The sequence below is a fragment of the Astatotilapia calliptera genome, chromosome 10 (genome assembly GCF_900246225.1).
Source record: "Astatotilapia calliptera chromosome 10, fAstCal1.2, whole genome shotgun sequence".
In the NCBI taxonomy this organism is placed as follows: Eukaryota; Metazoa; Chordata; class Actinopteri; order Cichliformes; family Cichlidae; genus Astatotilapia; species Astatotilapia calliptera.
Window position 1 is genome coordinate 27118751 of NC_039311.1, and position 24958 is coordinate 27143708.

Sequence of the window (24958 nt, forward strand, 5' to 3'; positions counted from 1 at the left end):
ACTACATTCATCAAATTGCAAAGTGCATTACTATATACGATGTGGCTGTAGCTCAGGAGATAGAGTAGGCCATCCATTAACTGGAAGCTTTCACATTGAGAACGGGATCGAAACACAAAGTATCCTTCAGCGACCCTAACCCCAAGTTTCTCTCCATTGGAGTTGGTGTGATGGCTAAGGAGAGAGGCTGAGAAGCGGGCAGGTGATCCACTATAATGTGTGTGATATTGAAAGTCCTAAATAAGCAAGCATTTCAGTTAGTTTCTGTGAATTTTTAAATGAAGTAAAGTAGGCCTGTCTCAATTTTCACAGCCTCGGAGGGGCTGGTAGAGTTTTTAGTGTTATGTATTGAAAACTATTATCTCTGTGTGTGTATTATTTCTCGTATTTTACTAAACATTTTATTTTTATTTTTGCAAAAACATCAATTTAACCATCACCAAAGTGATGGCTACATGTAAAATAAGGTTAGATAAACTATAAAGTTAAATAAAGTAACTGTGTGTGTGTGTGTGTGTAGAGCTCACCCAAGATAGATAAAACTTTAAAAAAAAAAAAAAGATTTACTACTGCTCACATTATTTATGCAAGATTTCAAATATTTTATTTGAAAATCCAAAGACACTCCGGCTCCTACGGCATGCTAAAATGGCCACTCATTGTAGCTTATTTCAAATTCGTCAAACAAGTCAAGAGATGCGGGCTTGCTTTCATCAAGAATTTCTTGAAGTGGATCAACGTTGTCAGACTCCACATGCTGAATTAATGAACCTGTAGGTTCTGATTCGATTTCTCTTCCACTGGTGGCTGCATTGTCTTCTTGGATCGAGTGTTTTAATTCAGACGACGTAGTCGCATGGCCAAGCATTTCTCTGTTCTTTCGAATCTCTGAGATCAACTTTGTCACTTCTTCGGCCTCAGTTTCTTTATCCTTTAACTCCTTCAGCAGCTTTTTGTAGTTGGTCAATTTTCTCTTACACCCACATGTGAATGGGTGCTGAAATGCTGTCAAGGGCATTTCTGTTGAAGCAGATGGATAAATGTAGCCCCTATAACGCAGGGTTTCCCTTCCAGTCCTCTTTGTATAGACCCCAATACTGCCAGGTGCCGGAGGTCCGTGATATGAAGGCAGGTCAGCCCAAGCTTTTGGCATTTGACATAGCAAATATTTTTTCAACGAAGCTGTGGAGCAATAGCACAGAAATATGGTCAATATTTCTCCTCAGGTAAATGATAGAAAGTTTGGTTTACTTTTGGGGGGGTTTCTTTGTTATTTTTTTTTAAAAGCATCACCAGGTTCATATTTTTATTTCATACTAAAATCCAGTAACAAATGCTTAATGTTAAAGTTAAGTTTTTCAAGAATTTCTTCTAAACAAGACTTAAGTCAGTTGGCTGAAACCCAGCTAAAACAAACACACACGTGTATGTGTACAGATACACCAGTTTGGCTGTTTGTTTGTTTTTTCAGTAAAAATGTTTAAGAATATGGGGTGAAAATTAGTCTTTATTTTTATCTCTACAAATTCAAAGTGCTGCAATCAATAAATAAAATGTGAGAATGACTTCATGAGTGTTCACCAGTACTAACATTTTGAAAGCTCTGTGTTGGTGATCTCCACAGAGAGGCTTAACAGTGTGTCATCGACACAGAATGCAACAAACACTGTGCTACAGCAAAGTTACCGCTTACCTGGAGCATCTTGGCCAGAAGTTGCTTCCATGAGAGCTGATTTTCCCCCAAAGATGCCCTGCAAAGTGTTAGTTGTGTTTAACAGAAGAGCAGAAGTCACCCAACATCAAAAAATGCGCAATCTGCAATCAGATGTAAACAAACCAGTTGCCTAGCAACAATAGAAACTAATTTATCAACTACAGTCTGAACACTTTTTAGGGAAGTTATTAAGGACTTGGACTAAGTTTGTTATTAAACAATCACAGTGCTCTTGGTCAATATAAAATGTTATTAAAGTCAAGCTGAGTATTTAACCTGCCGACGTCATGTGCGCCAACCCTAACCTTAATCCTGGCCTTACCTACTTTGGGAGAGCAAGACCTTACAGGATCTTACAATACCTAAATCTGAAATATCTATAGAGATGATTCACAATATAAAATTAAAATTAAATTAAATTAATTTTTGTCTTTTTATGGATTCCCCCCCCCCCATACTTTAACAGTACGATTATCATACCTATCAAAAAATGTTTTTGTGCCACTTACAAGAAGATGTATCCACAACATAGACCACATAATGGCCATTTGGTTGGTTTCAGTCGGTTGTCGTAGTGTAGGACTTACACTGGGTAAAACAAGAATTGAACATGTCACCAATTTTCTAAGTAAATATATTTCTAAAAGTGCCATTGACATCAAATTCTTACCAGATGTGGGTAAAAACCCATCAAATCCACAAATGCAAAAAGGTCAGACCATAGATGTCCATAAATTGAGTTATGCGTAATAATGAGAAATGTCAGGTAAACTGTATCGAAGCTATAAACAGGTGCAAAAAAGACATAGAAAGTCATTGCACCACTTAAGATATATCAGTAATTAGAAAGCATTTCTGGCATTTAGTGTAAACTGATTTCAGTTGGTTCAGTCCCAAATGATGGACAATCCAAGGACCACTTGTAGAGAGCTACAGAAAGACCTGGAATCAACAGGTACAATTGTTTCAAAGAAAACACACAATGCACTCAACCAACATGGCCTCTATGCACGCTCTACTGGTCGGATGAGACCAAAACTGAACTCTTTTGATGTCCTCATACACACTATATTTGGAGGTGAAAAGGTACTGCATATGACCTGAATAACACCAGACCAACAGGTCAGTTTGAAGGTGGGATCGTGCTGTTTTTCATTATATAACACTGGCACGCTTCATATAAAGGAGGGAAGGATGACTGGAAAAATGTATCACGACATTCTTGATTTAAAAAAATAAAAATAAAAAATTCTGCCATGTACCCAGATGGTGAAGATGAAACAAGAGTGGACTTTTCAGCAAGACAATGATCCCAAGCACACAGCCAAGGAAACTCTCAACTGGTTTCAGAGAAAGAAAATAAAGTTGCTACAAAAGAAAATATGTCTTCAGATATTTGTTGGCCTAGTCATGACACATCCGTGGTGTTTGCATTTCAGTATTCTTTAGCTCGGACATGTCTCTGAGCGCTTGCACTTCTGGGAACTCAGGGTAAGACAACGTTTAAGGATAATGGGTTCCTGGGAGCGTCACGTTTGAGTCTTCTCAAATCTTCAGCAGCTATTTTGCATCTTTTTTCTTGTGATCCTGTTGACTTCTTGGAACAAAATACCTGATGATCATGCCCTAATATCTTAGTAATTTCAAGAGTGCTGCATCCGCCTGAAAGTCTTTTTTAATTTTCTTGTCTTTTAGAGTCCGTCAGATCTCTTTTCTTAAGCTCATTTCACCAAATGTACTCATATGTTATACCAGCCCTCTGCATGTGTTCCTACACTACATCCATGAATCTTTTCTGCAATCTTCTAACTTTAACTTCTTCTAGCTCCTCTCTAACTTTATCATCTAAACTGCTCAGCCCAAGCTGTCATCAGATACAATAATCTCTAATCTCCTCCATCCTGGTCACCACCAATGAAAATCGTAGAAAATCGGCCTGTTGTCTTTTAGTCGGGTACCACCATTTCCAAACCATGCATCATAGCAGGTCATCACCACAAATCACCCCTGACACCTGTCTCCACCCATCCACCCTGCCTGTACCCTCTTCTTGTCCTCTCTTCTGCACTGTCTGTTTCTTTGGATGTTTAACCCCAGGTATTTTGACTTCATGCACGTTCACTGTCTATGGTCCTTGCATCTTCAGTGTTACACTTGCCTCTCTCATTGACACACGTATATTCTGTCATACCACAACCGGCACAGAGGCGGGGCTGAACAGGTGTTTGGAACGAGTGGCCGATTGTGACTCTTCTTATGTTTCAGTGACAGTTGAGGAAGGGAGCAGAGTGACTACTGAGCGGGAGTGTCTGTGTCCCGTGCGTTTAAGCCGAAACCACGGCTATAATAAAATAAGTGTGTGTCACTATACCCACGGGGTGTGTGTGTGTGTGTGTGTGTGTGTGTGTGTGTGTGTGTGTGTGTGTGTGTGTGTGTGTGTGTGTGTGTGTGTGTGTGTGTGTGTGTGCGCGCGCGCGCGTGCGTGTGTGTTGGGGTCCGACGTCACAGTCTGGTCTCAAAAGTGAAGCCAAAATTTTACCAAACCAAAAGGTTTTTTTGGTGGTCCCAAAATTCATGAACCGAAGCTTGATGATGAGTTCAAAATGAAACAGAAGACGAGGACCCAAACGCAGACTCAGACAATGAGCTTAAACTGAACAATTTATTATGAGACTGCTGGCAGTAGTTCAAAGGTAATGTTAGGGGAACACTGGAAAGTATACAGTATGAGCCACTATACTGAGAAGGGCAATCAGGGAAGTGAAGACAAACAGGAGTAGAATGAAAAACAGGTGAAATAAGTCACAGAAGACAAGCCAAGGGAAACAAAACTAAAAACAAAGTACAAGAAATATTAACTCTCAAAATAAGCAGGAAGGGAGATAAGTGAAAACAAAGATACAAGAAGGAACTAAACACAGGAGGATTCATGCAAGAGGATCAAGCACAGAAGGAGAACTCAATTTTAAAGGTATTAGGATCAGCAGGACTAAATACATTAAAGGAGACAAAATGCATGAAAAAAAAATAAAAATACTAGGTAAAGAAACACAAAAAATATTTGAATTAATAACACTGGCAATCCAAAACAACTCCAATACTTGGTAAACCAACCCGGGACCATAAGAAAATGAAAAATTTAATCTGAGCATGATGGGTAACTACTGTTGGTCCTTGCAAAGACAGACAGAAACTTGTACAAGTGCAAAAACAAAGTGCCTCAAACCTTTTTTAGCACGCCAGCCTCGACCTTTTATTTTGAGCCAAACTGACAGAAATATCTTTTAATGGATCTTCTGGTTTGTTTTCAAAGTAAAACACATTAAAACAATTTTGGTTGGAAATGGTTATAATTGCAGACATTGTGTTGATAGATTATATTATTATTTTAAAAAGACAAAGACTGATGTGTATCAAAAAAAAAGATGAGCAAGGTTAAACAAGATTTCATATCTGAAATAAGTGTGAAAAACGAAAAAAAAAAAACCCTGTTTGTTATCATACGATGTATCATTTCCTTTGAGAAACAGGCTGCAGAACCTGAACATTTTACCTTATGCAAATATATATTTAGCCATATTTATGATAATTTGGTAATAATAGTGCAAAACTTGTGTCTTTGCCCTCACCTCATCTGTCTTGTTGTCAGTCTCTTGTCTGTGATGTGGTCCTAAAAGTCTCCTTCTCAGACCCAGTGTGAATGGTGTATCCTCGGCTCCTTATCAACTAAGTCCACCCACTTAGAACAATTACTACAGCCTTACTACACAATGTTAATCGAATCACAAGGGTTTTAGTCCTTTTACAGCAAATCTGTGTCCCAGGTCTGCTATCAGCCTCAGAAGTGGTCCATTTAGCACTAATTATACATTTAATATACATTTAATATACATTTAATTATTATTATCATTATTATCATTATTATCATTATTATTAATAATATGCCAAATATAGAAAAAACAGAACATAAACATAGAAAAAAGCATATTTGCTAAATGTCAGCATACTATCAATGCCTTTTGATCACGTTGAGCTTCACAGAGCTGCTAGCTTGGCTGTAGACTCTTGAGCTTTCAGTTTTATAACATATTAAACAGACATTGCATCTCGGATGACAGACACCCGAGAAGTCGTCGTAATCAGTGACACAATGAATGCATTTCAAGGATCACAACAAACAAAATAAATAAAACAAAATACAATAAAAAGGCATTTGGATAATCAAATGTCAGAACTAAATCTCAGGCCTGTTTGTCGCACGTCTCATTACTGTTCCTGGCACTAGTCCTCTCGTTTTCCATTTGCTCTGGACATATGGTCTTCTATATTTAAAAGCAGTGGATAGAGGACTGTAGGGTATGACTTCAGTGGCAAACTGCCAACCTCAGCAGCCATCTATCCTGTGTGTCAGTCAGGGTGCGCTTTTACTCAATTTGCACAACCTTGGCAGAGGTTTTCATCTAAGCGGCAGGGCCCACACATTGCTGCCTCTCCCCAGAGGAATGATAACAACTCTGAATTCCACCTAAAGTTATATTTCATGCTAATGAATTAATGTGCCCATTTCCATTTTCAGCCTGAAAATGTGCTCCTCTCCAATGCCAAAATGAAAAATCAAATCAGTCTTGTCATTTGCAGCTGATTTGTTAGGGTCCCGACTCGCTTTCCTTCTTTTCCCCTCAGCATAGCTGATGAGACAGCACAGCTGTGTTCCTGTTAGTGATTCTGATAACACCAAATTAAATGCCTTCTGAGAGAGTTGCGACGTTAATATGGAAACACAAACGTCAAGCTGACTCAGATCAATAAATTAAACACTGTATAAATTTACCATGCACCTCCATCTCCCTGCCACGTTACAGATAAAGATCGTTGATAGATTCTAAAAAGAAGGTCTGGAAATGTTACTGTGGGCCTCAGTTTGTTGCCTGAAAAAAAGACACACCTCCTTTAAATTATATTTAAAATTAGAAAAATGTTTTGCAGAGGTTTTGAAACTGTTACAGTGTTGTGTGGAGTGAGACGTTAGCTAACACTTGCAGGCTTTTGATTAAAAACAGCAACATACGGCCAATCGATTTGGCCCCATCGCTGCTGTCAACAGGCTGTGGCACAAATCTCGTGGGGGGCAATTAAGAACTTTTAAAACTTACTGCCCAGTTGCTGCATTTTCCTGGCAGCACTTCTGAACACGGATACGAGGGTACCATTATCTTCCATTATGAATGATTACAAGCTTTACCCAGAAATCATACAAAAGGACCCTCCTTTTAACCCCAGAGCATGCCTGAAAATTATCTCATTTTCTTCAGCATCATAATGAAGCAGTGATGGCTGTACACTGCAGCAGGAACCGATAATAACTAGCTCATCATACTTTCAGAAAAACAAGAGTGCAGAGGCAGTTCACTAAAACATATGTCCTGTTCACATAACAGCCCCTGTATCATGGGAACCTTTGTTTAATAGGGTTGTGACACAATAAGCCAGTGTTTTTAAAATGTTTAAAACCATTGTTAGTGCCGGAGGATAGATTTAATCATCTTGTCATCTTGACTTGACGTCGTAACTTTTACCTTTATTGCATAGGAAAGTGAAAGGGAATAAGTGATGTGCAGGAAATGCTCTTGGACCAACCCCTGCAGAAGAACTATTGCCAACACCATTACTGCGCATCCAACAATAATTTTCAATGGTAGTCTTGCAGTAAAACAGACACAGTGAGACCACTGGAAAACGTGCTCTGCTGGTGTTGTCACTGGCAGGACACCAACTGTGGACAATAGGGAAATGTTGCAGATCAGAGTCTACCTTTTAACACGTTTAGGAATGTGAAGGTGGGTATTTTAAAAGTCAGCTCAACTTTTATTTGAGCAGCGCTGCATGAGCCCTTATATTGTAGTAAGTCTCATTTCATCAGTTCCCTGAAACAAGTCATTCTACCTTCTCCCTCTTAACTCTTTTCCCCATAAAGACATCATTTGACAGCCTCCCTATTTATGAGGCTTTTTTTAAGGGTAGCTGCATAGGCAGAGACCTCCCTTACTTCTGGTGCACACCCATTTGTCATTTCCTTCTATAAACAGGCCTGAAATATGACAGTAAACAGCTCAGTTCAGGAAACATCTTCAAGGGTTCCTCCTACTTAAAAGGTTAAGAGGAACTGTCCCTTTAAGAGAACTATTTTCTGATTGGCTGCACCTTGCAAATAAAATGCTTGAAGAGCAGGGACTGGCACTTCGGGGATTAATTATGCGAACTGTACAGTGACCTTATTATATGATACCCCAGCCATGGTTAACATGATAACACGTCTGCCAGTCTAACTATAAATAGTGGGAAACAGATGAGATGATACAAGACAGAAGCTTCTAACACGTCAGTATGAAAGGGAATTTTTAAATATTAATGACAATAACAAAAAATATTAAATACAATCCAGAAAGCCCAGTTTGAGTAGCAGATCCATGACTTTTAAGCCTTGTCAGAACACCACAAAGCACTTTTAATGCTGAGGAGTTTACATCAGGCATGTGTGCTCATTTATTTGACTGACTCCTGCAGAGACTCGGCAGATGATATTGCATTCTGACAAAAACTGAGCCAAGTTCTATTCTTTCATAGACAACCCTGTGTTATTTTGGCAGAGCTCTTTGCATCAGCTCCATTTCATCAGCCTTAGCGACTCAAATGAATGAGCGGGTTTGTGAAGGCTGAAGCTACAGTGAACCTATTTAAAATTGTAGTTTACCATATTGTCTGCTACAGTATATGACCAATTTGAAATCTCATTAGATTCTCTCACCGGGATCTTTTGGCTGTAGAGGCTGGAGGTCACCAGGAAATGTTGGACTTAATCTCAAACTGAATACTTGAAATACCCACCTAAAGCAGACACGCTAATTGTAAAGAGTTCCAACCAGTTATAACAGACCCCAAGGTAGAGGAGCATAAACACTGGAAGCAGCATGATGCATGATCAATTAACAAGCAGCTGCAGCAGGATTAGGAATACTAATAATGCTCTAAGAGCTAATCTATTCTACCAGCAGCTGATGTGCTAGCAGGTTTCACCTTCTTTTAATCCTTTTACTTTAACTTGTCTCACACTTTTAAAAAAAAAAAAAAAAACAGTCCTATTCTTCATCTATCCTCGAAATACACTGATCTCTCTTTGTGAGACTGTAACATACAGACAGAACAAATCAGATTTTGGTTTTTCCAAATGAAGTGGACCTCTGAAGATAACTGACTGTCTGCAAGTTTACTCCCACACTTTAAACTTCAGTAAGATGGCAGAGCTCAAAAACACTGAAACCACATTTCCAGTGTCCAGAGAAGGGAAAACAGAGGAGACTAATAATATAACAAAGACAGAAACCAAAAGCACACAAAACCTAACAGTAACCAAAACCCAAAGCCTAAAGCACACAAAACCCCAGAACCATGGCAGGACAAGAGGATGCATTCGTAACAATGCAGGCTGGTGCTAAGTAACAAATTAAAGGCACACAGATTAATTTCACTCACTCACTGACACTAAAGCACACATTTCTGGGATGGTGTGTAGCACACAGCAGGTAATGCTATTTATCATAATTCTGTTAAAAATGGCCTATAACATCAGCACAACCAACTAATTTTGCCTTAACAGTATCAAAATGGATGAGTTAAGTTAACTATGGAAACCAAATAAGTCTAGGGGAATTAACTCAGTTTTGGATGAAGTCTCAAGGAACTGCTTTTTTTTAAATTTTATTTTAAAGTTAATGTCATTTTCTTTAGCACTTAATGTAAACATCACGTCCATTTTAAAGTTAGAAACTGTCTGAGCTAACACAGCAGACATCCTCACTGATGTGGTGTGCACAGTTCAACAGAAATACAATCCCATATTTTGTAAACCCACAGCTTTCCTGAAACAAGTACAGTTATACTGGGTTTTTTTAAATATACAAACTTAATCAGCAAGTTTGTCCAAGTGAAATAAAAATAAGTAGCTTTTGAAAAAAAAATGTCACATGAACTTAAAAGATTTAAGTAATCCCATTTTTAAATTAATTTAAGCTTACCCAACTTATGCAGTTTACTGTGCACAAATTCAAAGCACCTTCTTTGACATAGAACAACATTGAAACATTGAAACTACATTAGGTATACCTGTTCTTTACTGCTAATGTATTGTCAGCCAATCACATGGCAAAAGCCTAAAGGGGCCCAATGCAGTGCAAGCAAAGTGTACCCTAATGCAGTAGAAAGTCTGTTTTTGGAATATTTAAATAATTTTTAAAAGCTATGAGGGCTGATTATTTTTGCCCTATACCACAACGACAGTGAGGACATGCAGCAGATTTATCAGCTCGTGGCCGAAGTCAAAAAGATCACAGGTGCTGTTAAATTTTGGTGTCTGCAAACAGGTGTCTCACATTCCCGAGAGCTGGTCTGCATCACTAACACTATGCCATAGCAACTGAGTGTGTTCCTGTGGCTATGTGGAGTTGCCTTTTGCAAATTTGTCAGTGTGATCTTCTTTTTTCCTCCCCAGCCAGAGCTAATCGATTCTCCACAGGCTGGTGGGCCGAGAACTGCTGCTTTCTGTCAAAGCCTTGAATGAGCTGGTGGGTGGATGGATTACTCCATTGTAGCGAAGGGCACGCAGCTAGAGATTTCACATTATATTGAATTAAAACCTGTAATTACAAAAACAATAGCCTGAAAATTGGGCAACCCTATTTTATTTTAATGAATGATTTGATTTTCATTTAAGACAGAAAATAGAGCCGTGCAATTCTTCCAGGAGTGAAGGAGGTTTTTCACAAGGATCTTAGGAATTAAACCCCGGCCTTATCGCAAGCATTTTGAGTTTAATAATTAAGTGATGGCAACACAGCGCTCAGGAGATCTGTGTGCAGCATTGAGGTTTTTTACTCTGATTTCTCCAAAGTCGAGTGTCTCAACTCAAGCAGGTCATATTCTTTGTTATTTTAGAGCTGGAAACATGAACACCAATTAAAAGAATCAGACATTGTCCCTTCAACAGCCATCAATTCTTGGATTCCCTTTAGAGCACTGAAGAGTAGAAGAATCTCATTAAAATTGTTGGGATTACAGTTAATAGATTTCATTTTTTCTCACTTAGAAGTGGATAGTGCACACACTGTGTTTTGGAAATGGAATTGGGATGAGCATCAAACTCAGAGAAACCAGAGGACTTGTTCTCCCCAGAATCGGCACAAAGTCATGACGCAGACACCCGTGAAGCCGTTAATGCCTCATTAAAGCGCACAGGTATGGGGAAACCTGTTTAAAAATCCTTCTGGTAACGAGTGAACTAAAGATACGGAATTCAAAATAACGGACTCCCTTTTGTGATCCAATTGAGATCAAATGAACAGACCTGTGATGAAAATAGTTTCATTAATTCTCTCTACAGAACAAGAGACTGCTACAGGTGACACTCATAGCATTTCTTTTAAACACAACTTGGGCCCCACTAAATCAGACCCTGCTTTATTTTCTTACCAACAGGCAACACGATTTACAAAATAAATATGTTGTATTCAGTAAGTTGTAAAACATCCATTTACAGACCCAGCAAATATCAAAGTCATCTAATATGCGCACAATTATCCCTAATAATCCTTTAGTAAGTTTCACCTCAACCAGATGCTTTTGGTAGCCATCAGCAGTCTTCTGGCATAATATTTGCCTCAATATTTGACCAGTCTTACTGTCACCAAAGTGCTTGTTTATAGGTGGTCATGTGATTGCTGGGAGTTTCTCTGCATTATTGTGGGGTCATATATGCCTTACAGTATAAAACATCTTGAGGCAACTGTTTTTCTGATTTGACGCCATATAAATGAAAATGAACTGGACTGAAATCAAAGTGGTACCCATACCACTGGCAGCAAAACAGCCACCATACTTGCAGTTGGTAAAGTGTTCTTAGGTTTTAAAGCCTCACCTTTTCTCCTCTAAATGTACCTTTTGTCTTTGTGGCCAACTAGATCAATATGCATGTCCTGGTAGTTTAATGTCAGGCTTGAGCCTTGGTGGTCCCTGGATTGTTCCTGAACAGTGTTGGTCAAGTTACTTGAAAAAAGTAATCAGTAACTAATTACTGATTACTTCCCCCAAAAAGTAATCCCGTTACTTTACTGATTACTTGTTTTCAAAAGTAATTAATTACTTAGTTACTTAGTTACTTTTTAAAAACACGATTTACAACCTGAATAGGTGATAAAGCGATAGATCTTTCAGCCCAATTCTACTATAATCCATCATACAAAATATAATCAAATGGAAAAGTCTCTTTTTAAAACTTTTATAGTTTTATTAATTTTAATCTTTTAACTTTATGCATCAAGCAAAAATTTAATTATATGCAACATTCTCTGACTGGAAGAAATTTGTTTAATATTTAAACCTATTTTCTGCACATTCCAGCACATAAAATATTTTTTTTGTGTGTTTACACTCAGTCTTTCAAATAGATGCAAGTAAAACACAGCAGAAAATAAATCAAATCAAAGACTAGCAGTCCTTTTGCTCTATTTTCACCTGTAAAGCAGGAGTTAGGTAGGCGGAGGTTTACCCTGGTGCAGGTGTGCCGCAGCGGTCAGTGGAAGGATACAGCAGTTTCTCTGTGAATTTCCCATTACGTTGTAGCGCACTCGGTGCTTGCTTGGAAGTTTAGGGGGTTTTTTCGCTGTAAAAAGAAGTTTTCTTTCCACGCACGATGGACGCTAATGTTTTTGTCACTTTTTATGGAATCAAACTCAAAGTAAGGTCACTACTTCCACACTTTAAACGCTGCACGCTCATACTCTCTCCCGTAGATATATGATCCACTGTTGATCTGCACACAGCTGTTGTCACAATGTCGCACTTGCTTACGTCACTGTCATGAGACACTCTCGCAAAAAAAAAAAAAAAAAAAAAAAAAAAATCACAGTTTTAGTAACGCAGTAATGCAGCGTTCCTACGGAAAAGTAAAGGTAATCTAATTACCGTTTTTGCAACAGTAATCCCTTACTTTACTCGTTACTTGAAAAAAGTAATCGGATTACAGTAACGCGTTACCCATCTCTGTTCCTGAACATCCTAACCAATGTCAAACAAATCCTTTTTATGCTGGCAAAGAGAAACTGCCAGTTGTAGTCAATCTTTCTTGTCGTTTTCACTTAGTGGCTGAAAAAAAAAAAAAAAATGTGTTGTAGATGTTGTAATAGCCCAGTCAAAGTCCAGACCTCAAAAGGACTGAAATGATGTAGCAGGACCTTAAGAAAGCTTGTGCATAAACAATGCCTGCAAACCTCAACAGGCTGAGGAAATGTAAAGAAGAATGGGCCAAAACTCAATAAAGTGAGAGACTGAATCACTGGGTGTACTTAGTTTTTCACCGGACTGCATAGACTCCTGTGTTCTCTTTCACACACGGGTGGAACCACTAAAAGAACTGGACCCGTGTTGCATATATTAGTCTGTATTTCAAACTTTTGGCATTGTACTTGAATGGTTGCAGATAATGTGGTGTTCAAACTTGAGTCATCCTGCAAACATTAGTCTATTCTGTCATGCATAAATGTGTCCAGCCACAAAAAGTGAGAATTCCTCACTGGGAGCCCAGCTGTGAGTTGGCTAAGTGTGAACAGAGAGAGGAGAGAGATGGGGGCATTAAGACTTGAGGATATGGGAATGCCAGATGGAGGAGAGAGCACGCAGCCGTCCCATTATCCGATTATACATCACAAGAGAGAAGCAAAAGTCAGCAAGTGACTCATCTTTTTTTCTTTCGTTGTAATGTTACATTCACATACAGCAGTGTACAAGCAACATATATCGCGTGGGATGCCAGTTATGATGGTTTTTTTCTTCCAACAAAAGGTAACAATTACAGAGTAAACCCCTGACTGTTCTGTTGTCAGTGTCGTAGCATTAGGGAGACAGAACTTGAACTCGAAGTTTGACATTTGATTCGAGCGAAGCAGAAAAGCAAAACACTGAAAGTCTCGCAAGTAATTGATCCAAACGGAAACCACTTTCATGGTGTAATAGGGCAATTAAATGTTTAAATAAAAGAAAAACATGGGGTTCAGGGACATTACCAGAAAAATATTCTGCTTTTCTGAAATCATATAAGTACAAATTCCCAAGAAAAAAAAAATACATATTCCTCAAAATTATTTAATAACAAATTTTTTTAAGACTAAGTGTTGCAGTTGCAATTACCCAGACAGCAATATTAATTACCCTATGGATAGATACTGCCTGGACTTCTATGTTAGCAACCCAGCCAAACTCCAAGCCTTTGGAATTAACCGGATTCCTCTTTGCATATGAAGATGTGACAGACAACAGATTTAATCAAAGGAAAGCTTTTTAGATTCATAAATTGCATATCCTGATTGAAATGAAGGCTTAAACTTGAGTGCTTGCTTTACAAATGTTTCCTTCTGGTCCTTGTAGATGTTGTTGCTTATGGAATTATGAATTTCACAAATTCTCAGCAGCACTAATAAAGAGCTTTTGCCCCATAAAATCTGATAATACTCTGTTTCTTCATCACTCACGTTTCTAACTGTGTGTTTACACAAGACTCTGCATTTAATCATTAGTTATTACTCAGCTCTGGCTCTCTTCCACAGCTTGTTTTGGGGGGGTTTTGTCCCATCTTGCTTGCAATACCTCTAATTTCTTCCTGTTAAAAGGGAGCTTTTACTTCCCACTGTCGCCAAGTGCTTACTCAAAGGAGGGTTGTTTGATTTTTGGGGTTTCACTCTGTTATTGTAGGATTTTTACCTTGAGGTGTCTGCTGCTGTGAATTGAATTGAATATACTATCTAACATGGTATTCAGTGTCACTAGATAGTATGAATGGATTATTGTAACAGTCATTTCAGGAAATGTGCTTTTTTTTCGTTGAGTACAATTTTTGTATATTATTAGCATGTAATCTAGCACTGACTAGAAGACACATGTTTCTTTCCATTGCACCCTTACAGTTTATGTGTGCAGCTTGCTACCTGTAAAAGACTCCATGGTAGGAGGACCCAAATGCAGGATACACAAAATTCTTTAATGCGTGTGGCTTAAGGCACAGAAAAGCAATAACAAAGGGAAACAACGCGTGCAGGTTCAAAAATCAGGTAAAAAGTACAGCATAAACTAAGAATGTAGAAGGGACTGTAAAAACTAGAAAACACACAAAAGTGTAACCTGAAAGCTTTACAGCTGAGCTAAACCTTGACAGCCTGATAAGTGAGATGAGGTTTATGAAAGCTACTGAGGAGACTGATTACTAATTGAATGCAATTGAAAATGACTTGACAAGCTCAAGCATCCTAAACCATAGATGCACAGTTTGTGATGTTATGTCTCCATAATGATACATTTTTTTTTGGGGGGGGGGGGGGGGGGGGTGTCACTGAATTAGCACTGTACATTAGCATTGTATGCACCGTGAACATCTAAGTTTCATTTAACTTTGTGGAAAAGCTAGCATGGAGGTAGTTTAACTGAAAATAACTCCTGTCATAGCCTGCTGCTTGGGACAGAGACCACCACACAGAAACACACACTAACAAAGCTCCACTTCCATCCCTGTGAATCTTATTTACACACTTCAGATGACATCCTCTGAACTGAACCAACAGCTAAAATTGGAAACTTCACTGAAGCAGGGAGAAGTACCTATTTGAAAACATGAATGTCTTATTCCGATCAGTAATCTGCTATATGCTTCCCTCCGCTACTCCAAAATCCCCCCTGATCTCTCCACTCATTTAGTGCCAGTCCACTTCCACCTGTTCACGTCTCCCTTTGTGAAGGTGTAATTTTTCACTGCACATAAGAGCCTGGCATCAGACATAATGCAAGGTTTTGACCTGGTTTTTTGTGCCACTGGGGGAAGATTTTACTCTCTGAGAAATAGCTGCAATTTTTGCAGAAATTAAGATCTATTTTGCTACTTTAACTTGCTGTTTGATGCAGTTATAATGAGTCAAATGGCACTGAATTACTTGAAATGTGTCCTGATTCTAACACGGGGACAGAGAGAAGGAGGTGGTAATTTTAGAATCTGAAAATACATTTGATAAAATATTTATACAGAATGAAAACCAGCCACAGAAACAATCAGTGATGGTAAATTTTCTCTTTCCGTATGCAATAAAAGAAAGTCTTGACATGCAAGTCTCCTTTTGTGGCTCTTTTGAATTTTTGATGCTTGCACTGAATATTTACCCCAGAAGAATTTAGTTAACATTTTTATCCTTAAAATACAATGAAACTAGTAGAATATATTGGAATTGGACTGTCTTTAAGTGTCTTAACTCTGTAACTGAGCTTTTATGTTCAATATGTCTTGTTTATAAAAGTCAACCTGCAACCTCCAGGGCTCAAAAATGAAGCCAGCATGTAAGTTCCTCTTGCGACCACTTGAGGTTGACAATCCTCAGATATTAAACTTTGCAACAATAAAATGGATGTTTACAATCCGCTACCAAAAACAGTTTTGACCTCTATAATTAGTTTGTCTATGATTCTGTGACTACAGATGCAGCTTGCTTGCATGCTTGCTACCATTTGCAAATGACTGAAAACTCCTACCTGTCATCCAAGTATGTTAACATCCATCTGGCTACAAACTAATATATGGCAGCAGCAGCCAAAATGCTGATGTAGATGCTTTAAAATGCAAAATGGGGAGGTTATGATGGCTTTTATGTTTGTTTTCATCTCAAATATATTAAAAGTTATATTATTGCTTTATATTTTTCTTTTTTCTTTTTTTTTTTTTTTTTTAAATGAGAATGTTTCTGTCCTTCACCAACATGAAGATTCTTACAATTCGAAAGGGAGAAATGTCTAAATTCCACACAGACTGTCCTTGTACAGGCTTGTGTTTGCTCTGTATGCTTTCAGGTGTTCCCATTTACAGATACCTGTGTTCGGGAGAAGTTGTTAGAGCATACAGACCATTGTACAATTAGAACATATCAAACCAATGATGATGACGACTCTGCTACTAAGAATAGAGCTTCTCATCGGTGAGGCCACGTCACTGTTGCCTCATTGGCTTATCAGTGTTCAGTTAGTTCAGTAAGTTCAATTATATTAAGGGGGCAAACAGCGCATGTAGTCTGAGAATGTAAAGTGAGAATGTCATAACTGTCCTTTCAGCAGCTTACACTCCATTTTTCCTAATTTCATGGCATGCAGCAGCGGAAATTTAATTGCCCCCATATCTGACCCTGCTTTCAGATGTACACAAAATCATGACACGGTCATCGCTGACATTACTTTATAAAGACAGCTTTCCCCTCTAGCCAGGAGCCGTCCTCTTTATCTGCTGTCTCTTTGTCCTTCATTCTTCATACTTCTTCACCTATCCTCCCTGTTTCCATTTTCCCCTGTAACCTTGTGAGTTTGCTTTAATATTCATGGTGATTGAACCTGCGGGGAATTCAGCATGTCTCTCTAATTTATGGGAGATTAGCTTCATTATTCACCCGGTGATTTAATATGCATCATAGGATTGGTGAGCGAACATATGAGACAGGAAATCTGAGAAACCTGCACTCGGGATCACAGGGGTGGTTGGAGTTAAACTTCTGAAGAGTTGACTGATATTTTCGCCCCAGGCGGTGACTCTAAGCCCCTCTTTTGTCAGTTCCTCTCCTTACACTGTCACTCTCCTTTTACCTCGTTGTTTTTAATGACATGGCTCCATGAATAGAAATAAAAGCTTGTGGTTTATTTTGGTATCGTGTTTGTTAAAGTAATTTTTTTGACATCTTTATGTCAGGTGAAATGTTTAATGTGCCCTGTCTTATTTTTATAGGAAGTAATGTAAAACTACTTCTCAGCAATGCCAGGAATACCTACAGTAGAATACCTGCAGACAAATTTCTTAAAGTGCCAATTTTATACCACCTAAAGACATACACTGTTGCCAAACGTATTTATTCTTCTGCTTTATAAATGTATATGAACATGTGTGACATCCCATTCTTAATCCATAGTGTTTAATATGATGTTGATCCACCCTTTGCAGCTGTAACAGCTTCAACTCATCTGACTTTTCACAAGGTTTAGAAGAGTGTTTATGGGATTTTTTGATCATTCTTCCAGAAACATATTTGTGAGGTCAGACACTGATGTTGGAAGAGAAGGCCTCACAGAACACGCTGAGGTCAGAACTCCGTGCAGGCCAGTCAAGTTCTTCCACACTAAACTCGCTCATCCATCTTTTGTGGATCTTGCTGTGTGCACTGCTGCACAATCCTGTTGGAACAGGAAGTTGCCATCTCCAAACTGTGCTTGGACACAGTTAGTAGGTGTGTTTAAGCCACTGAGCCAATAGTGACGTGGCCTGGGAACATGAAATTGTCCAAAATGTTTTTGGTATGCTAAAGCATTAAAGCCCCCTTTTTCCATTAGTACCTAATTGGATCGACTTGCTACAACTCAACTCTGATCGACTGGTTTTCCATTACAATTTAGTGCCTTCTGATGTGTGTGGTCGTTGTCAAAGCAATGCGTCCAAGCATCCCGTGAGAGCAACCCATTCTTTCACAGATGTTTGTAGCAGCAGTCTGCATGCCTAGGTGCTTGAATTTATACACTTGTGGACATGGAAATGATTTGAACACCTGAATTGAAATGCTTGGCTGGGTGAGCCAATCACATAGCAGCAACTCCGTGAATTTAGGCATGCAAACATGGTAAGATGACCTGCTGAAGGTCAAACTAATCATCAGAATGAGGTAGAAAGATGATTTAAGTAATTCTGAACCTGGCAGACAGGCTGGTCTGAGTATTTTACAAACTGCTGATCTGTCTGCTGGATGCTCATCTCTGAGCACCCAGCAGCACAAGACAGTTCATAGTCAGACTAGTCCACAGACCACTGAAAACCCATCCAATAAATGTTATTCTGTAAGAGCCACTGGTGAGGATCAATCTTCCGACCAAAACGGTTTCTTGTGGTGATGGAACGTGGGTAATAGCATGTTGTTTAACCCAAACCACCAACACCAACCAGTCAAAAGTGAAAAGTGACTGAAAAAGAAAAATCAGAAAGCTGAAAAAAAATGCAAAATAAAGGGTAAGATGCAAAAGGTCCCTACTTGATGTGTCAACAAGTTGTGCCACCACCACCTCTCCAAACTCCTTATGTAGACTTTGTAGTTTAAAAAACAAACAAACTGTTGTCTCTTGCCCAATATTGCCAAAGGACATCTTGTGGTTTGTGATGGCAAGTCACACATCGTAAGATCCACACATCACCATTAGTTATTTTCACTTTAGTTTACTTTGTAGTCACTACATTCAGTATATTTTGATTGTTGTCCAATATATTGTTTTATTATTAAATTAGTTTATTTTTCCATCACACCTTACAATGTTGACATGGAGTGCATATCAACACTGCAAGGTCACAATTTTGTTTTATGTTGTAGCCTCATTGGACTGAACCACATGCTTCATTGCCTGGATGGCAGCTGATAAAGAACACCCTGAGAATACAATGGAAACCCTTAAAATCCCCCCAAAGGCCAAGTCATCAAAAGATTTTGACTACAAGACTTTGACTCAGAGATATATATATTATAGACACACACACACACACACACACACACACACACACACACACACACACACACACACACACACACACACACGGCAGGTCACCAGTCTATCATTGCACTAATAGGTGTGGTCTGTATGTCCAATTTAAAATCCACAGCTAACCTAACATGTATGCTTTTGAACCGAGACAAAGCTGGATAAGAGAATCCATGCAGACTCAGGGAAAACATGCAAACTCCATTTTAAAGGTAAGAAAAATGCATTGGGTTGTTTTTTTTTTTTCATTAAAACTGCACACAACACTACCTAAAATATTCTATTTAACAAAATGCTGACTCTTTTCTCTTCCCTGTATTTCTCTTTGTTTGTCTGTCCACATCCATGCATACATAGCTATCTCCAGCAACCCGTCTTTCCTTAGCTGGCTTTCCCATAAGGGCCACATTCCTCCCAGCTCCACTCTCTGACACATTTACTCTGTGTTATCTTTATCCTTTCACCTCCCTATGCTAAAATGGGCATTTGTATTCCAGAGTCAGCCTGGCAGGGTATGCTTATCTCTTCAGAAGGCCTTTGAAAAGGCTCCGATTCTGCAGAGGCAACCTCTGTGACATTTCATGACACATTAACAGAGTTCAGTAGGCAGGTCACTAACTAGACAGCTATTGGTAGCAGATCCATCAAGGCTATGATGGGAGATGAAGTATTTGGTTCAGCATCAAACAAAGCACGTTATTCCCCAGTGCAGGTGAGCAGGATGGAGAATTCCTAACAAACCACGCCTGGCTTCCAGATGTGTACCATGATAGTGACAGACAGATGTGACCTGTGTAAGGTATTTGAAGCTGAGTGGGCTTTGTGATTCTCAAGTTGCTATGAGTACTGAGACAAACCAAAAGGAAAGTAGAGACTATGATACGGATTGAGATTACCTTAAACTCCTGTGGTTTTATACAGATTTCTCTGGATTTTATAATTCTCAAAAAGCCAATGAGAAGTGGAAAATGCAGACAGTGGCTTGGGTGTAGATCTAAGTGCACAGACAGTCATAATAATGGTCAGTGAAGTCTGGTGTTTGCTTCAGACCCATGTAAGTGCTGTGGCTATGAAGACAGATATAAAGTGCTTAGAGTAAACTATAAAACTAATCATGTATTCACTTCATTCACAAGCTTTTATTTATTTTTATAGTTTTAACAAATATTCTATGAAAATTAGTTATGGGATTTATTATTTTCATCTAGTTTACTTAATAAAACTTCTATTAAAGTGGGAACTGTTATGCTAATTTATAGTTTCATCTTTCTAATTCTTAGGCTTTCTAGAAGAGCTTTGCAAAAAGCCTTCTTTATCTCATACTGGGCCTTGGTGCAGTTCCTCAGGTCCTTTTCCACTAACCATGATAAGTGTGTTGCTCACGTTATTGTTAATTTTTATCTGCCACCAGCCAGCAACACCAACCTCACTAGAACCTGCTGTGGGGCCTGAGCTACGGAGAACGTTCTTATCTGGTCTCACTTGCCTTAAAGTAATCGGTCAGACCAAGTAGTCCCAGAAAGTTATCAATCTAGCTATAAGCATGTTTATGTGAATAAAGCAGTGTTGTTAGCGATCACAGAAAAGCATGAACAAGTTATCTCACTGGGCCCAAAATCCTGCTTCGTAAAACTGGCCTCTGGTCCACTGCTAGCTCTAATCTTTCAGATCATCTAATCTAAATCTAATAACTAATGTTTATAAATCTTGTTTAACTCTTAAATGATCTGTTTCTGAGTCCAGTTTTGTGATTTCCAGAGACTCGACCAACTACAACAGCAAATCCTTGTTTTCAATCATTGAAAGAACAACAGCCATAGTGGCCTTTTTTATGCACTGACATACTTTTACTTAAGTAACATTCTAAGTGTTTTGCTTGTAATTGAGGTTACTTTAACAGCGTAGTATTACTAAATTGCATTTAAGTAACAGATCTGACTCCTGGTGGGGAAAAAAAAAAACACTGCTGCAGATGTCCTTGAAAGAGCTTTAGGAAAATATTTGAAAGAAAGAAAAAAAAACAATGAAATGTATTTGGTATTAAATCCTCCACACATGCAGCAGTACATCATCTGTGTGCTAAATAGAAAAGTAATTTATTCTCTTGTAAATATGAGGGGGAAAAACTGTCTCCACTTAGAAAAAATATCAGATGCAGTTCTTTCTTTCCTCTTACAAAATACACTGCAAACATACTAAACTGTGTTACTATGCATGTCAGCTTCTTTTCCTGCTCATGTGGACTTGTGTTGTCAGCACAGCTGGCCCTCAGCTGACAGCAGTGTAATGTGTGGATGGTCTTCAGGTCCTGGCACATTTCTTCTTGCAGGCCCTCTTGGATAATGTTTTCTCAAAGCTGTGAAAGCTGTCAGGGCTTCACTGCTTACTGGGGCATGTATCATCTACAAGCTGCCTCAGCCTCTGTTCTTTTTTCATCTTTGTCCTGCTTCTTTTATCTTTTAAGGTGTGTAGTCACTCTTTCAAGCTGTATATACTGCATAATGTCTCAGAGAGGGAAATTACTTGAAGAATTCAGCTTACACATCCACTGATATCGTAGTTGGTAATTTACCGTAGATTAATATACACATTACAGCCTGTTCAAATACGGTTTAGTTTAAGATCTGATCTTGTATCGTCCTCGTTGGTGATAACTATGCATCTAAAAGCTACTCAGTAAAAGATGAACAGAAAACTCACCAGCTGCATCTCTACAGCCATTGAAATAGTGAGACACCTTGGGCTCTTTCCTCTTCCTGAAGCTTAGGCCATTGATAACTGCCTGGCTGCAGCCTCTTTACTACCTGTTCCCATCTCAGTCCTGCCACTCTGATGTCTACGACGATGTCGAGCTGCTAAATGTTTTCACAGACCTTCCTTCTTATTTCGCCTTGTTGGCTACAGCCATCTGATGCCAGTTTTCTCAGGGTGTGGCCGAGCCTTCCCTGTGCTGGTGCTCTGTCTGCCGCCATAAGTTGACTTTTTTTCTGGCCATGAGATCAAGAGAATTTGGTTTAGGCACTAGATCATAAAAGTCTGAACTTTCCACATGTTGGCTTTTTGTTCTCCATTTCTCTGCTCCATACAGCAGCAATGATTTGATGGTAAATGGCCTGTATTTGTATAGTGCTTTACTAGTCCCTAAGGACCCCAAAGCGCTTTAAACATCCAGTCATCCACACATTCACACACTGGTGATGGCAAGCTACATTGTAGCCACAGCCACCCTAGAGCGCACTGACAGAGGCGAGGCTGCCGGACACTGGCACCACCGGGCCCTCTGACCACCACCAATAGGCAGCAAGTGAAGTGTCTTGCCCAAGGACACAACGACCAAGACTGTCCAAGCCTGGGCTCGACCCGGCAACCTTCCGATTACAAGGCGAACTCCCAACTCTTGAGCCATGATCGCCTTGATGCTCGAATTGAGCAACTTGTTGCGTTGGTGGATCTCCTTGGAGCTATAGAAGCTCTGATTTCATCTCAAATATCTTCAGAACAGAGTCTGCCCCATCTTGCTTGTCTGTCACCCCACCGTTAAGAAGTTTGCTTCTTCTAGGAGTTCATGGTCCAGCCAAATGAGTTAGTTCCTGCCTTTATTGACCTTCCATATCTTGATCTTAACTGTGTGGTTGTTCACACCTGAGCTTAGGATGTTGCAGGTCAGGCTGAGATTGTCCACAGACATGGCTCCATCTCCAAAGGCCATATTTTGTGTGCTTGAGAACAATGTTGCTCAATTTTCACATAGTTTCATCCTGGTACTTTACATTAGCCAACTTTGTTAGGATTTCACACCAGAAGTTGACTCTTCAACTTCTTTTGAACAATCTTTTATTCTACTGAAGAATTTCTGCAATTTTTCCAAAACTGCAATAATCTCTATACACTAAATTTAAAAATGTTATTAGTAGTAGTTATGAGGCATAATTGAAACAGACTGATGTGGAATCATAATAAATAATAACAAATATATGGCATCATGTTAAGTGCACACTTTTGAGGGAGAATTTAACAGTATTTCATTATGATATTTGTAACTAGCCTTGAAAGGATTTGAAGTTGAAGTCATTGTCAACTAACCTGAAGGATGTGGAATAAAAGCATTAGATATTATCTGCTGGGATCTCTGGTCCAATAGTATCAGCACTGCTGCTGTTTTTCTGTGTTGTGTTCCCCAAGAGAGCTTGTCAACAAGACAGCTGACACGAGGGCCACAAACTGAGTACTTATTCAGATCAAAGGTATGGAAGAGATGCCAGAAATGTGTCAAAACCGAAGAAGAAGTGGCGCCATAGACACCTGCCTGTCCTGCAACATGTTAATCACTGTCAGCTTCTTTACAATGATGTCAGGGTGTACAGAGTGCCATCAACGACCTGCTGTTATGGAGAGGGAATTTTGTGCTTACAGAGCTGTTTAATGTCTTAATGAAGTCACTCGTGTGAAAAAGATAAACGTCTGTTGCAAGAAAAAAAAGAGTTCCCCTGTGGAGAAGAGGTTACATTTCTGCTGAAACATGGAAAAGTAGATACTCAAGTGATGCATTTTCTATTTCTCATTCTCTGCTTGGTAAAAATAACTATTTGCACAAAGCAGAATGCAATTTAAAAAGTCGTTGCAGAAACCTTTGGGCCCAAACTAAACCTTGGTTTTTGGTGGGCGGAAAGGGAAATATAAATTGTTTGTTCTTATTTCTCACAAAGAAAAAGAAAATTGAAATGGCAGCTGTGCATTTCAGAAGTTTTCCCTTTGCCACAGAAATGCCTCTGCTGTAAGGACAAGTAAAAACCCTGAGCCTGTGTGATGGCAAAACATCACAAAGGCTGGAAAGGAAAGGTTAAAACAAAATGAAAGCACGTCCGTGAATTTACCTTTAGACCACTGGGCAGTTGGAAATCTAGAGAAGCTCAGCTGATGAAAAACTGCAGAGAAAATCTGTTAGCATCGTCTCAGCCTCTGTCTTTGTCAGAGTGACTGGAAACAAGAGACAGGTGGGAACAATTAAGAAACTGAAGAGGTGGGATGATAAACACAGGAGGTAATACTACAGGAGACACACAAGCAAAGCTGGTAACCAAAATTGAGAAGGCCAAGAGAATCCAACAGAGAAAAGAATAGACAGAAAAATAAGAGAGAGCCAAGGAATCACAACGTAAAAACTAAGCAAGGTTGGCAGAGTCTCGTTTGAAGCCTGAAGTTGAGACCATTTTTTAACTGCATTATTTTCTTAACTACAGACGACTGCTTTTTGACTCCCGTAAGGACCATAATTTACCATAAATGACTCGCCAAACAAAAAAAGTAAGAGCCAATGACTTCCTTTAAACCAGTGGATTTGACTCTAGTGGGGAAAAATGGAAGTTTTAATTGTGTCTGCAGTGGCTTCAATGTTCAGACCAGAAAGCTGCGCCAATTTTTTTTAATGCAGTGATTGTGCAGTTTTTCTTGTTAGCTTGTTGGTGGCATGTTGATGCAGTAATTGGCATTGTTGACTCGCAGTAAAAACTACAAATTTTCATGCAAATTGTTTTGCCTGCTGCAAAAAATTAGCAAGTGCAACCACATGGATAAAGTGGAGTAATTTAAAATAAAACATTGAGTTGAAGG

The 24958-nt window shown here is 39.0% G+C and overlaps 1 protein-coding gene across 1 annotated transcript; it reads right to left on the reverse strand.

Annotated features, from left to right (window-relative positions):
* Window positions 1-587: 587 nt before the first annotated feature.
* LOC113030778 (uncharacterized) lies at window positions 588-24358 on the reverse strand. The gene is made up of 4 exons (XM_026182484.1): window positions 24223-24358; window positions 2224-2302; window positions 1694-1751; window positions 588-1182 (listed from the first exon to the last, which is right to left on the reverse strand). The coding sequence occupies exons 2-4, from the start codon at window positions 2260-2262 to the stop codon at window positions 644-646; spliced, it is 636 nt and encodes a 211-aa protein (XP_026038269.1). The 5' UTR covers window positions 2263-2302; window positions 24223-24358; the 3' UTR covers window positions 588-643.
* Between the last annotated feature and the right edge of the window lie 600 nt (window positions 24359-24958).